Source organism: Corvus hawaiiensis, chromosome 3 (assembly GCF_020740725.1).
Source record: "Corvus hawaiiensis isolate bCorHaw1 chromosome 3, bCorHaw1.pri.cur, whole genome shotgun sequence".
NCBI classification, from domain to species: domain Eukaryota; kingdom Metazoa; phylum Chordata; class Aves; order Passeriformes; family Corvidae; genus Corvus; species Corvus hawaiiensis.
In genome coordinates this window covers 99,253,016-99,268,989 of record NC_063215.1, presented here as the reverse complement: position 1 = coordinate 99,268,989, position 15,974 = coordinate 99,253,016, and the positions used below count along the sequence as shown (strand labels likewise).

The 15,974-nt window shown below is 38.1% G+C and overlaps 1 protein-coding gene across 5 annotated transcripts in view; it reads right to left on the bottom strand.

The window, feature by feature from the left end:
- MARK1 (microtubule affinity regulating kinase 1) overlaps positions 1-15,974 on the bottom strand; it is a 57,250-nt gene that overhangs the window by 31,417 nt on the left and 9,859 nt on the right. For 4 of the 5 annotated variants that reach the window (XM_048296623.1, XM_048296626.1, XM_048296624.1 and 1 more), the window contains exons 1-3: positions 12,114-12,212; positions 3,111-3,314; positions 2,460-2,513 (exon numbers count right to left, since the gene is read on the bottom strand). In XM_048296623.1, the coding sequence (XP_048152580.1) occupies positions 2,460-2,513; positions 3,111-3,314; positions 12,114-12,197 (342 nt within the window). In that variant the 5' untranslated portion in view covers positions 12,198-12,212. Of the gene's footprint in view, positions 1-2,459; positions 2,514-3,110; positions 3,315-12,113; positions 12,213-15,974 lie in introns of those variants that run through there. The other variant, XM_048296625.1, reaches the window with a different exon arrangement.

Here is a 15,974-nt window from a genome sequence, read left to right as displayed (position 1 = left end):
TATTTCTGTTTACAAAACAGAATGGTGCATGCTAAGCTATGATGACTCATTTCACTTAATTAGGTCAGTAGCAAGTACTGTAGCAAAACCAACTTGCACTTGGTATCCTTCAAACTGTGGTGAATGGAAAGGGGATGGTTTTGTCAATGACCCCATGCCCAAGATAAGAAATTTGTCTTGTTTGATTAATAATAATCAGTAGTGATTGAAGGTCTAAAAGTTTTGCTGAAGTGCATACAATTTATCAGCTTTGAAGTTCTAGAGACCATCCTCTTAACCATGAGAATTTAGATGGGTTCACACTCAGGAGCGGTATTTTTGTGCCAGTAACATACTCCACTTCCTCTATAAACCTTCATTAGATAAATGCCCATTCCTATTAACACAATACTACTATCACTGCTTCCCATTCCCAACACTGCCTCTCTCTCAAGGAAAGAAATCCAACTACTGAACAGCCCTTTGTACAGTGTAAGCCTGATGACAAAGTTATAAAGCTTCATGTTGCAGTGATACTAAACAGTACATGAAGAATCAAAAACACAATGTAATAGCTCAGTGCAGAAAGAAAAAAAAAAGGGTGACTGATTTCATAGAACAGAACAAGAATTTTTATTATTTTACTTACAATTCACAAATGACCCATTAAAATACTAACAGAAATTATCTTAAGTATGCTAATGAACGACCCTCTCACCCTTATTTGCTTTGTCTTTACAGTTGCTTCAGTGACTGTGCAAAAATTGTGTTAAAGTTTACTTAAGAGCTTTCAGGCAATCAATATTCATTCACTCAGTCACAGCTGAAGAAATATAAAGCTTCAAAACAAAGATTATTTTTTCTGAAAATCATAATCAATATTTTACAAATGAAAATATCATACCAACAAATTACCCCATTTTTCAGTGTGAGCAGAAGATGCATGGAATAAATATATTTAGAAGTTACTGAAGAATTAAATTCCTAAATTCAGTGGTTAAATTACTAAATTTAAACATCTATCCTTAGTTCTACTATCAGCTGCTTCTAACAGTACCTAATACTGTTTCTCTTGTTGCCAGCTTCCCACTCAAAAAAACAAATAATAACAGCAAAGACCTACTGCATGAGTAATTTATGTACTATTTGTGCAGTGTGACAACATCATTTGTATGCTGTGAAAGTCTTATTTATACTTGGAATGGTTTATTGAATTATTATCAAGTATTTTTGTATGAAATACAACTTAACATTAAAACTATTGTCCTAAAACTGAGTTTTTCTTAGTTTTCCAGAAACATACTTTAGCTTCTCATTGCTCAACAATGAGACAAACTCACCCAGCTCTTCAAGTGTCAACACCAAGCTAGGTGGAAAATAAGCTACGTGAGCAGCACAGGATTTCCACAATATGCTCTGTCACACGCTGCCTTCTAGCTCAAATATTAGCAAAGAGATTTGCTTAATATAGGATATAGGATTTAACAGCAAAGCTTCTGCATGGACTGCACAGCAGGTTAGATTAAAAACCCAGAAGAACCCACACTTACAAGTACTACAAAGGAGACATTAAAGCAAATAAATCAAAGTATAAAAGAAATAAAAGGAAAAAGAAATTAAAGCAAAGCTGTTTATAACTCCCCATAACCAAAGTGACACAATAAAATGAATGTAACAGCAGCCAGAGATAAAAGAACAGCAATAAGCCCTGGCCTCTTTCACTCATTTCTACAGCTACAGACAGCAGCAGTCTAGTACTTCTAAACAAAAAAAACCCCAAATTTTTATAATGGGTGTCCTTCAGTAGGACAGTACAACATTTCTGTGTTTCAGCCACAACAAAACATACGCAGAGTTAAATAGTAAAAATCCAAACCGAACAAAAATCCCCAGGGTTTTGATAAAACACTTATCACAATCATTATGAAGGACTGCTGAATTTCTATCTACAGGCATAAACAAGGCTGTTCTGATTATATTCACTCATTTTGTCAATTCTATGCACAAAAAGTAATTGCCACAGGTCCCTTGAGTTCAGCAAATACCTTAAAAAGTTGAAAGAGTATAAAGACAAATGTAGAAAAACCCATTAAAGCAATAAGAGTTGGTACTCTAAGTCCACAAAAAACCAATTACTACATTAAAGAAAAAATCCAAGAAAAATACCATCCTTTACAGCATTACATCTTGGTTTAGCATGTAGACAAATTGTTTGTGCACCTAATTGGAAATAAATTTACTGTTGGCAAAGAGAAAAGCTAGAAGAGGAAGAAAGAGCAAAACAGCTGTGCAGATAGGAACCACACGGAGTCACTGCCCTCAGACACACGGATGTGCACATTATAGCAGGGAGACCACACTCTCCCAAGGTCACACACAAAAATGTTGTTTAGCAAGATAAGGGGATCAAGTATTTTTGTCAAGTAAAGGATCACAGTTCAACTGTTTACAGAATTCCAGATGTTATGGTCTATTCTTACCTTTTGCAGACTAGTAGGATTTAGCTGGGTTTTATCTATTATTTTCACAGCAACCTTGGGAAAAAAACAAACAACTATGAATTACTAAACTCAGAAGAAGGTTTGAACAAAAATATATTGCACCTCTGTGAGCAAGAGCATAGATGCACCTCTCAAACACGCATGTGTGTCTACTTCTATACATTTCATCAAGCAAAATTCTCTAACCTATTAGGATTTACCAGCAGGAGCTTGGAACTTTGCCACCAAGGAATCAGTTATAAACTTATGTCTGTGTTTGGACTGAACATTGTTATCTTGTCCACTGTTATCTTGTCCAGGCCCTCCAAACACAAGATTTATCTATTAATAGATCACCAATATCAATGAAATCGATCAATATGTTTCTCTTCAGTTTTAGAAATGCTTGGGGATGAACAGATGCCTTTCCAGCCCCAAAATACCCTTTGATGCGCAACAAACATTTTGACCCTTTCACCAAGAAGCTACATTTTAAAAAGGGGGTGGGTGGGTGGTTAGATGGAAACTCAGGCATGTCAGGTAACTTCTTCTATATCCTGAAACAGCCTCTAGAAGAAATACTTATTATAAAGATAGCCAAAGAGAACATAAACCAGACTGTCAGCCTTTTTGTTTTTTTCCAAGGCTTACCTCTCTTCCAGTAAGCACATGCCTTGCCAGTTTCACTTTGGCAAAATTTCCTTTTCCTATTGTTTTCAGTAAGCGATAATTTCCAATGTGAGGATGCTCTTCATTTGTAGATGTGATGGAGTTCCTACATCGGGGGATGTTTTGTCTGCTACTTGACTTGATAGGCTGGATGTGTGGTTCAGTGTATCCATCTACAGAGGTGTGCTGCAAGGCAGATGAAATAGTTGGGAATTTAGCTACTTGGATTTTAGACAATTGCAACAGAATAGACTACAAGCATAAAAAGATGTAAAGGGGAGTCATTTATTTAACTTTTACAATATCACTGGTAACTCTGGATGGCAACCTAAGGAGAAAATGCTGCCTTTGGGCAGAGTTCGATACATGTGTCATGAAAAAGAATCTACAGAAAGATTTTACTAGCTCCAAAAGCAAAACTAGACACCTAGGCAGTAATCTACAAACCATTACAGACTTTTTTAAACTTGCCAAGCCACACAGTATAGCACTATGTTGCAGATATATTTGTCTGACCATAATCAAAGTTAGTCTTTTAAAAACACACCGTACAAAACATACTTGTACCTTGGCATATTTGGAAACAAGGTTTCACTCTATTTTTTTCTTAGCTTTCTTAAGTCAAATGACATTACCAACATTTTTTTTCAAGTAAGCTTTGCTCCCCAAACACGTTTGCATCTTTTTTAAGTTCTTATTCAAGTAGCAAACAATCTACGCCTTTATTTAAAAATAACTATTCTTTAAAACTCCATGAGATCGCATAAAATATTTTAAATCTCAAAAGTCTGAAGAACTAAAAGGAAGTTATTTTTAATGCATGCCAACACATCATCCCACATTAAATGTTAGTCACTGAAATCTGCAGTGCTTCTGTACTCTAACTTCCAAGTATATAAGGGGCAAGTTACAGATGGGGCTTGGAATTGTTCCAAGGAGAAACCAAAGTAATGAAAAATGTCAAAGGAGTGTTAAGTGTTTCAGTATTTCAAATACATTCTAAGAGGGGCAGATGGGTACAAATGTTTAACAGGTAAAATTTAGCTTCTCATCTTTTAAGTTACAGATTTTGAAGGCTGGCAAATACTGGAAGTAGAAAGAGTGTCTTCCCAGAGCAGTTTTTAGATTTTGTAGCAGAAAGGCATGCTTACTCCCAGCTAAGCATAAAGCACCAACAGACACCTGAGTATTTCCCCATTACTGATTGCCTCAATTAGAGAGTGGATATCTTTGTAGAGAGCACTAAACAGCCTGTTTCTAGATCCTTGACCTTAAGCTGAAAGCAGAGTCTGAGGGTAGCTGGACTTCTACTGCTTCTTCCAATACCCAACCTAACGCTGGGCTGCGCACATACAACCCAGAACTGAAAGCAGTAACTTCAGCTTCAGTGTGCATTTGTTAGAGACTGAAGTCAATCCCCTCCTATAAACACTCAGGCTTACAGACAGTCCCACTGAACCAGGGAAGATTATTTCAGGACATAAGTGGTGGCAGTAGTGGAATTGGGAAAAGTAGCAAACAGCTGCAACACAACCGGAAAAAACAAGGAGTATACCTCAACCAGAATGTTCTTCCCAAATGTAGCACAACCCTGCTTACATCACCTCCAGCACTATTAATTATTTACTATGGCCAAGAGAACAGCCCTAAATATAATTTTGTTTGTCTTTTCATTGCATGAATCCTTCTGCAAAATACTACTGTACTCCCACTGCTAAACTGTTTTCCAAATTACTGGAGAACCAAGCAAGCCAAGCATGTTTAGATTCTGTATATCAGAAAATTTATTCAGCTGTGAAATAACACACTAGTAATAATATTTATTCTTTAGAAGCACATCATTAAAATATTTTCTGTGGACTTTGAAAGAGAAGATCAGAAAGACAGCTCCAGGCAAAAAGGCTTTGAAGGAATTCAGCACTGGACACTAGTCCCACATGTGATAAACCACAGCCCAAAGAAAAGCCTCCCCTAAAAATACACCCTGCAAAATCAGTATCTGTATGGTGCTAACAAAGAATGTTTCAGCTGTACCTAGAACCTCATCCAGGCCTACAGCATTGTGCTATACAAACAAGTTTTAAGCGTCTTTGAGCCTCTTTACTCACTGAATTCGATCTTCACTACAGGAAAATACAATGCCTACCAGAAGCATTAGCAATCCTAATATCAATTGCCAATTTCATATGTTTCACAGGATTAGCCTACTCCCAGCAGTCACCTGAAGGGATCTCTTAGATAAACAGTTAGATAGACTTAACCAATGCCACGGGCAAAAAGTAAGATGCCTTCACAAGACAGATCATTTTAATGCAGACTTAACAGGGAAAACATTTTTTCATCAAAATGACAGTACCAAACCTGAAGAGGAATAAAAAAGTAACAAGGTTCATGGTCATGATGATTCTGGATTTTGGTCTTTTTGTGACAGAAAATCTAAGCCACTCTGGATGGCTCCTAATTATTCCTTCTCAAACAGATTATCTTCAGTCAACCAACGATTCTCTCCAGCTATGCCCAAGGATGACAGAAATCATGCATAAAGCAGGTCAAATTTCCTAGTTTGTGAGCCACACAAATAAATATATACAACTTCTGAATTTGAACAGCACTGAATGAAATTCAAATTATTCTTGCAATAGGGCTCTTTTCGGCACATAAACTTGCTATTGTTGGAAAGTAAAGAGGAATTAAAAGTAGAAACTTATCAACTTTTAGAAATCAACATTCAATGAAATTGAAAGAAAATATTAAGAAGTTGAAAAAAAAATTAAAATCAAGGTTAAATAACAGTATCTCAGAGATTATTTCCAAACAAAACTAAAGCTGAATTTCACAGAAGTATGCAACATCCACATTGTCTAGAAGGCCAGGCTACATAATTTTCAGATTCTTCTGGTCTATTACAATACCTTCATTCATTATGCATCAGCTACTATGTGGCTATTTAAAATGCATTTCAGTAGAACAATCTCTAAATTCTGAGAAATTTTTCAGGGCACTGGGAACAAGGGGGCTGTAAAAACCAACAGTCTCCTTGAAGTTCATTGTCATCTAAAAACAATTCCAGCTAACAAGCTGCATTTCCCACACAGGATTTTAATTAGAGATTCTGTTATTTCACTAGATATCCTGACACTATATCTTTATATATATTTAAATAAAATGTAGTAAGAAACACTACCTTACTAGTACATCATAAACAAGACTCAGTAAATTCAGTTTTGCCAGTGTAAAATAAAGTATCTGGAAATAAACAAAATTAGATGTTTCTTAAAATAAAATGCAATTTTAAACAAAAACAAGGTGCAGCAGTAACAGAAGTTTAGAGCTGAAAAGTTTATTAGAGCATTTAGGTATTTTGCACACTAGTCAAGTATTTTAAAGTAAGAAAATAACTCATGCAAAACAAAATCCACCACCTTCTCAGAAATCTCAACGAAGTATTTCTAGCATTCAGTTTTAAATTGCAACAGAAGAGAGCTCGATTAACACTTATTGTTCCCTACTAGGTCTGTGTCTGACACTTTCCCTCAGAGTTGTTACAGAAAGCCAAGGGCAGTAAGACCACAAGAGAGTTAACCTGACCCATTGCTTCTCAAAGCTATCATTTTCTTTGTTTACCCAAGGTAACTTTGCCAAAGCAAGATGACCCGATGGCCAGACACATCATCTTTAAGAAAGTGCACAAGAACTAACCCCACCAAGTAGGTACAACGTGTGGGTTTCACTGCTTTACATATTCAGCATTCTTTAGCCACTTACTAGTCACTGGAGTAGTATTCTCAGGGATTATACACTGTAATTAAACTTACAACATCACCTATATTAACTGCTGCTACAGCATAGTCCTAAAAATTCCCCCAAACCATTTCAGTCACCAGTCCACACAACCTTTCTCCACCAAACAACACTGAAGGTCTCTACAGCCCTTCATAGTGAGAGGGTAATTTCCACACATCAATCTGCCTACAAACACACCTCACCTGATTAAACAAACCTCTTAGTCCTGAATTTTCCCCATCTTGATTTATTACAAGGCAAATTCCTTGGTAGGGTCAGCCCATGGAAGCAAAGTCTGCAGAAAAGGCAAATCATCACACTTTTCTCTCTCAGTATTTTATATCTTGCAGCCAATTTTTATATTCGTAACTCCTACCATTTCCAAGCATGTGCCACACACATGAGCATTTGTAACAGCTGTCATATTTTGCAAATATGCAAATATTTTTCAAAACAGCTAGCCCATACAGAGGGATTCTGAAGAGTTGAGAAGACAGTCTCCTAAATAGTTCTGATCTGCAACAGCTCTGCCCTTAATATATGTATAATGTAGTGGGAAACAGTACTTTACTAGTACACCATAAACATGACTCCCGATATACTCAGTTTATGCCAGTACAAAATAAAGTCTCTAGAAATAAACACATAACATTAGATGTTTCTTAAAATATAATGCCTGGAAAGGAAGGGGACAAAGATGTGAAATACTGTCCTGGATGTCCAGCTGCTGTCAATTTGCTGTCTGCAACTATTCCTTTAGGACCTAGGAGCTTCTAGCAAGCCACCTCAAGCAAGACTTTTGCTGAAGTAGCAATCAAACTAAAGCAAAGAGTCCAATTTTTTGAAAGCTCTTGGTAAACTTCAATGTAGAAACCATCAGAGATGTTCAGATGAGCTTGTTCTGCATCACTTGTCAAGAGCGTCCAGGTGGTACAGGTATGATGAATAGTGCACCTGCACAGGATTATAGTACCTGATCCCCCAGTTAGGGGCAGAAGAAGGGGATTCCCTCCTCTACCAGGTAAGCCTCACACCTGCACAAAACCACAGCCTTACTCTTGCCATACATATCTATCACATCATACTACAATTACTAAAGCACCTCTGGTCTAAATCAAAACATTAATAGAGCACTACCTAATTTTACATATCTCTCAGACATGTGAAGAAGTGCTTTGGAAGGGGCAATTTAAAAGGCTGAATGTATGTACACGTGATTTTTTTCATAATTTCTTAACAGCAATTAAATGCACACTAGACTGGAAATGCATGACAGAAATTTTGCTATTAAAAAAAACCACCAAAGCGCAAATCAACCAACCTTCCCCACTGAAAGAGAGGATAACATGCAGGACTACACTCAGAAAAACCAAAACCACAATGACAGAGTGAGGAAAGAAGTAGATACAGTTTTGAAATCAGATGCCAAGATCAGTGCATGGCAGACACAGAAGAGAATCAAAACTGTGACAAAATTTAGAACGTACCCATGTCCTGTGCCCGCTCATGAATGCTTTCCAAAAGTGCATGAAGAAAACAATCAAACACATGCATATACATCCTTCTCTTTAGATCACTTACATAATTTGTAGAAATGCCAGACATGATCTTTTAGAATAGCTTGAATCTATCAGCTATAAGATACAATGATTTGAATAAAGCTGGCCTGAGTCAAGCATACACAAACATTTCATTAACTGACATTGCAACTCTGAAAAGCATTTTATAAAACTTCATAAAAAACTCCAAACTACACAGCACCAAGAAAGATACTAAACAAAATAACTTCCTCATTTTATTTTTGCATCTCTTCCCTTTTCTTCCCAGTTGTAATATTCTGTATTTCAAAAAGAGAACTTCAATGCTGATAGTAAAACATTTCTACTGCAATGTGAAATACCATCCCCCAATGCCAATAGACAAATAGTGCCCCAAAAGCAGACATAAACACAGGTGATAGGTAAACTTATGCTGAGCACTGAGTAAATCTTATCCTGTGCTCATTACTAGGGGATCTAAGCCCCATGGAAATTTTGGTGGGCGTGTTTTGTTTGGGTTTTTGTTGTTTGTTTGCCTTTTAAGTGCTCAACATATGCGGATCTATGTGAGACGTACAGAAATGTCTGCCAACTTTGAGACAGAATTGTTTTTCTCATCTCAAGCTACACAAGATGCAATGTTTACAGCTCCATACTTGAAGCAATCTAGGAAAGAAAACATCCCATGATCTACCAGTGCAGAACCAGACACAGCTAATAAGAGTTTCAGAAGTTCATACACAAGGATCTTTAGAATGCTTCTAATTTTCATATGGTTACAGCACCCTGCATTAATCCTGTGCATGATATAATATGCTCATTCCCTTTTTTTTTTTTTTAAACAATGCAGTAATGTCATATGGAAGGGTGGAGTTCATTATCATGTGGAATTACAGATCTGTTTTATTTGATGGATAAAAAAAAAAAAACCTTAAAAATGTGCTGGTCCACCCCAAGATGACAGCCAAAGCATTTCAGAAAAACAAATACCTCCATAGCATGAAACCAGGTCTTGTAACCTGAACTCAGCTAACACATTTCCTCCTCTCCCTGGGCCTGAAGCCCTCAGTCTGGCCAGGCATGCAGGTGCAGCAGAACAGGACCTTCCTGCCTTTGTTCCATTTCACTCAGAATTGGCACAGTTATTTCAACCTGGCACTTTCCTTCCTGACTCATCCCAAACACACAAACAAGATTTTCCAGGGCTAATTCAGGACAGCCAACCCATATCATCTCCATTAATTGCTAGGACAACTCTGAACCCTCCCTGTAGCCCCATGAAAACTGAGACAAGCCAGCTAAAAGCTGCTGCAGTAAACCACAGGTGGAACCAACAGGAGGGGGAAAAAAAGGAAAGTTTTTCCTAAAATCCTCGTTTACTCATTTTTGTCATTGGGTACAGTACTAGAAACTACCATCAGCCCTATCAAGCAAAGGAGTACAACATTTCCTATCTTGTCAAAATAAAATGTCAAATGTCCCTCACACACGAAACACAAATTTTTTTTGAAGAAAAGCACTTACGGGAGGGGGAAAGAAGGAGCAAGACTATTCTTACAGCCTCCTGGACACATTTAAACACAGTCCTTCACAGATAGAGTTCTTTCAACATTTCTTGCCAGCCACTGCTCTTTCTTCAGGAGGTGAACAGTTTAACCTTGCCAGTCTTTTTCGACTTATTTCAGGAGATCTTCAAACCTGCCAGCACAGAGCTCCCCATGAGTATTCCCATCTCCCCCAGTACATCCTGCCAGCACTTGGAGGCACAGGCAACTACAGGGCACTACTGATTCTGAATGCCACAGCACCCACAGTTTGCTCAAAAATCCTGTGAAACAAAAAGAAAATTAAATGCAAATGTTGGCTGTTAATTGAACCAACCAAACAAGAACAGGAACACACCCAGAAAGCGAAACTTCTGGCGAAGGAAACTGGCTGGTGTTTTTATTGCACTTATAAATGATGCAGCCAGGTCATTTTTCAATCGGCCTGATGAAAGGCAGAAGAGGGAAGACATGAAACAACTTACAGTTCAGGATCATGTCAAGCACATGGAGCTTCTCAAGCATTTGCAGGGCTCAAGAAGTAGAAAATGCTTTAACATCAAACTTCAAAACTGAGGGGAAAGAGCTGTTTCTACAGCCTAGAGACTGCAATCCTGAAACCTGAGGCTTGCCTCCAGATGAGGAATACAGCAGCAGGAAGCAAGGTTTGCTCACAAAAGAGTGACCAGATTAGAGTGCAAAGCATGTCTGACACTCAGGATCAAACAACCACTCTGTTGCACCAGCTGAGGTTTTCCTACAGAAGGAAAGGATACAGCAGCTAATTGGGACCAGGCTCTGAATCTCAACTCATTCTTCCTCTCAAAGTTTATGAAATGGGCATTTTTTCCTTATCCACTGCATACCTGAAACAACTCTGGATGAGTCTCCATTTGGCATGGTGGCCACTGAAGCTGATCCAACACTGCTCACATGCCCACACACACCTACAACCCCACTACTGCTGGGGCAGCAGGACGGACAGACAGCACAGGCAGCCAAGCCAGACAAACCCTGGCAACTCTGTTGGCCAGGGTCACCTCCAGCTCCCAGAGCACAGGCAACCCCAGACAGCTTCCCAGCAGCAAAGCAGGCACAAGGACAAAGGGCAACACCCAGCACTGGGAAGACGGATCACATCAGCTCTATGTTAAACTCTTGTGGAACTGTGCTATCAGGACAGGAACAACATGGAAAAGAAAAATGATCACACTACTTTTCTTGATAATCCAAAGGCAAATTGACACCACTAGTGAAACTTTAGCTAGGAGATACTTATTCCTATTCCACAACAAGGTAAAAACACAGTAGGGCTCAGGAAAGAACCAAAACCAACACAACAACAAAAATCCTCTGAAACACAAAAAGCCCCAAACCAACAAAAACAATCCCACAAACAAGTAAATAGCTTGCTTGCGTTGTTTACCCTCAGAAGAGCCCACAATGTGATCTTCACAAGCTCCCCTTTAGGGATGACATGCATGGGGCAGAGCACCCCTAACACTTTGCTACACAAAAGAGAAAGTTAAGTTCCTCCTCTAGTGAGCTGGACAGTATTTCTAAAGTCTTTATATCCCCATTACTGGATTCCTCCAGTGGATCCAATGATGAATTTGCCAAGACAGATCACCATCTCCTTTTGAAGACTATTTTACCTCAAGGTCTTATTAACTTTCCGAAGTAAAGACAGCTTCTAAAAAGTGATGAGATGACCAATTAAAATATCCAACCTGATAGAAGTACATACTAATTGATGCACAAATGTCCTAGAAAAGAAACTGTCTTGGACAATGCAGGACTCTGCAATGTCTGAGGATCACATCAAGCTCTGTTTCAAATGCCGTTACCCAATGTTCAGCATGATTTTGCAATATTCTCTTGACATGCTCTTTTTAGGGATATTGGAAGTCTAATCTAAAGAGTATGGAGACTCATCTTAACAATTCCCTTCATACAATACAGTACATACAAAATAAATGTAACGAGAAGTAGTTTTCAAAATTAACTTGTTGCCTAACCAGAAAAGGGAATAAAAAGCATGAATTTACAGCAGATTAACAAGGCCTATCTCAAGCCCTTCCACAGAGCCTTCAAGTGAGGGGCAGGGAATCCTTCCTGACCTGAAGAGCACTTTCATGGCCTCCTGCAGTAGAGCATAGTTTAGTTTCTCCATCTTCAAGGCTTAGTAATATGCACTGGTCCATCGCTCTGCAGCCAAGGACTTCTGGTGTCGGTAACAAGTCTTGCCTCAGAAATCTGAAGTGCAGAGGGCCTACTGGACCTCATCTGTCAAGGACATGTGGTTTTCATATTTAAGCCAGAATCTCATCAGACCCAGCATTCTGCAGACATACTTTTTTTTTCATAAGCATAAGGTTCATTTACAAGTGTAAGGTTGACTTTGAGGAGTAACATTTTCGCACAGGAAAACCAGAACACCTTCCTAAGAGGAGGAAGCACCATAGCTGGCATAAGACATTTCTACCAACAAGCCTGCACTCAAGCAGCATTCAGTTACAAGAGTTCTGTCCCCTAAGAACAGGCTAGCAGAGCATGACCTGATGGTGGGAGCTGCAAAGTCATAAGGACACCACTAAACTTAGTTTATGCTTTCAGGAGGCCAACTACGTTTTACACACAGAGCAAGATTATGACAATGTATCCAAGTCAACTGGTTGGGACATAGTGAACTCAAACAAATCAAACGGCAAAATGAAGAAACTCTTCTGCTGAGTGCTCTCTACCTTGTTTTTCATGTAAGTGTTAATTAACAGATCAAATAAAACATCGTCACTTGAGCTGTAGTAATTATTTACCTTTATCTGGATAATGCTATACCACATTTCAACTTAGCAAATATATTCCCAGCCTTGCACAGATTTATGCTTAACTTCAAGCTGTCCAAACAGCGTCTGGCCCTTGGACCAGCTCCTATCTTATGATCAAAGAGTGTGTTTTTCACAGAGCTCAGACTACAATATCCACCGAGCCCCTTGTTCCTAAACTCGTGCAACCACCCTGTTTTAACCTTTGGGCTTCAATTATTCATGATCACAAACTACTGTAATGCAGCACTCCAGAAATACATGCAACTAGGAAGCTAACTTGATAAAAGGAAAAAAGCAAACAGCAGCAATATTCCTCAAAGACTTTGCAAAGTATGTAAAATAGCTAGAAAAAAGAATACATTTCTTTAGCTGTTTTAAACTGGAAGATACAGTGATACAGTAGACAATGAATACTGACAACCACACATATACAGCAGATATATGTTGATGTGCTGAATTCAAACCATGGACAGAAATCACACGAGTGTAACTGAGATGTAAAAACCAAGAACAAGAACAAACAAAACAAATTTAGTAGTCCACAAACATAATCCGGCTACGGAAGTGAAAGAAAAAAAAATCACAGGATGCAAAGAAAAAATTAAAACCAGCAGATAATGCATTTACCCAGACCATTAAAATAACAAGTTAGGAAAATGCGGAAGAAATAACGTACACATATATACAGGTAAATCTTAATAAGACAAGCCAAATAATCTGTGATTAGAGGTTTGAACAAATATAGTATGTATTCAAAATGAATAGTCATTAAAATAAGCAGCAAATCCAACAGTAAGAAAAAAGATGTATGACCTTTTCTAGAATCCTTAACAATCTGTTGGTGAGGAATCCCAGATCCTCATCTACAGGCTTTACACAGCAGCCCAGCCGGCAGGCTGTAAAAACTGGGCATTTCAAACTTCTTTATCTAGATAGTGAGATACATCAAATAACCAGCAGCAGCAACAGCAGCCTCCAGCCCACCATTAGCAGGGGCAACTCTCAATTCTGTCCTGAGCTGGACATCAAACATATTTGTTTGAACAAGTTTGAATAATACTAGGGCAGCATGCCTAGAAATCCCCAACTGAAGTGCCTTACCAAATGATATGTTGTCTCATATTAAAACAGGAATTAATTTGATTCAGTCTCAAGGAAAGGAAAGTCATAAAAGCAGAGGAAGTCATGGGAACCTGAGGGCAATGTCACAGGTGACAGGGATTACCAACCTCCCTACTGGAAACTGGGGTTTTTTCCCCAAAACCTTAAAGGAAAGTCATCGCTAAGCAGATTTCAAATGGACACAACTGAATTATTCCAAGTCTTAGGATGAGCTGCCAGCAATGCTTTGTTCTCTCTTCCACCATCCGTGTGCCAAGGGTCCTTTATCCACCCACAGTCCTAAAATGCTCCTTGCCTCTTAAAAGATGAGGAAAGCCACAGCATGGCAGAAGACATGATCACATATCCCTTTATGCAGCATTGCAATCCCTGAATTATCACAGACTTGCTGGGAATTCTATTTTTTTCCTTAATTTACCAAACTAACTAGAACGCTTCCAACCTCTGGGGATGACAACTATTGCATTAAGTATTTCTCTCTTTTCACCAAACAGTTAAGGAATCTATTCATTTTCTACTGCCTTCCTGTGATCCAGCAGCTGACCTGAAATCAAGCATAGTTTTGGAGAAAGGGTAAGAATCCATCTGGAGGTACACTTAACTCGAATATATAACTGTTCTACAGGCAATAAACTTGACAGTCCCCCAAGTCTGCTTTCTTTTCCTCTGTCTGTCATTCATTGAGTTTAATCTTCAATTAAATCAAGACAATATTAGGAAAATGGCTGGCACACCATTAATACTTCACCTGATCATAACTCCAATCTAATACTCAAGTGCTGTATTTAATTCAGCTTCTTCAGGTTAGTGATTATTATGTGAAGGTAACGAAAACAGATGGATAGAGAAGTCCACTTTGTCTCTTTGACACCACTCCAGAAGGCTTGGTATCTCTCACTTTGAAAATAATTCTATTGAAATGTAATACTACACACCATTAGGAAATTAATTTAATGAGTAATGGTGAAAAAGCTTGTACACAATACCAAAATACAAAGTTTTACAAAAGGTCACACAGAAAACTAATAATAACAGCAGCAGCAGCAGTAATAATATGTTATCTTGTAGTATTTAGGAAACACTGACTTTTGTATGAGTGCTGTACTTCTGCAATCACTGGTTAAGCAAGCATAGCTTTCTTAAAAAGGACCTTTAAATGCAATTTTATCAGTCTACTTTGCACAGGCTGTGGGATTAGATTTCCCTTAGCCTGACTACAAGCACTGCAGGAGGCATACATTCTCTGATAATAATTATGTCTTCCCTGACTAATTCCAGCATCTGTATTAGCTCGACCCTCATTGCTCATACCAGGTTTGAGGATAAGATTCCTCTGGACTATGCAGTAGATGGAGCAAGAGTTACATTGTGAAGGGCTTTCATAAATTGTCTTTGTTCACGTGCATGTTATGTCTACCACTGGAAGAAAGAAGTCTAAAAACCAGTCAGTCTTCTTCAGTTAATATCAAATTAAGAACAACAAATTTTAAAAGCTATTATACATAGGTGTGCCTGCTAAAAACTACTCAGGACAGTATTATTAATATTTTCTGTACCCATTTCACTGTATTGAATGATTAAAACTGCTAATCCTTTGGGAGTCTGATCTTAAGGAAAAAATACTATTTTAGTCCTCCAACAAGTAAAGACATATTCTTTGGTTTATTCTTTTTTTAACCACCAGTAGACTGTTCTTACTATAATGGCAGGAGGAAGAAAATCAGATTACTGATGGGAAAAAAAAATTACTAAATAAAACCCCAAATGGTTTAAAGAATTATATTACCTTGAATCAATAATGTTATCTGGAACGAGATACGAGTAAATACATTATACATGTAATCCATTTGTGGAAAACAACCATACCCTCTGTAAGAGCTCAATGTAGCATTTCACCGACTAAGGTAATTTCCATGGCAAAAAACAAGACTCCTCTTAACACATTAGATTCTCTGAATTTCTCAGCTATGTCTCTACTTATTTGAAGTTAAGACAAACATCTAAGAAGTAGAAAGATACTTACATATGACT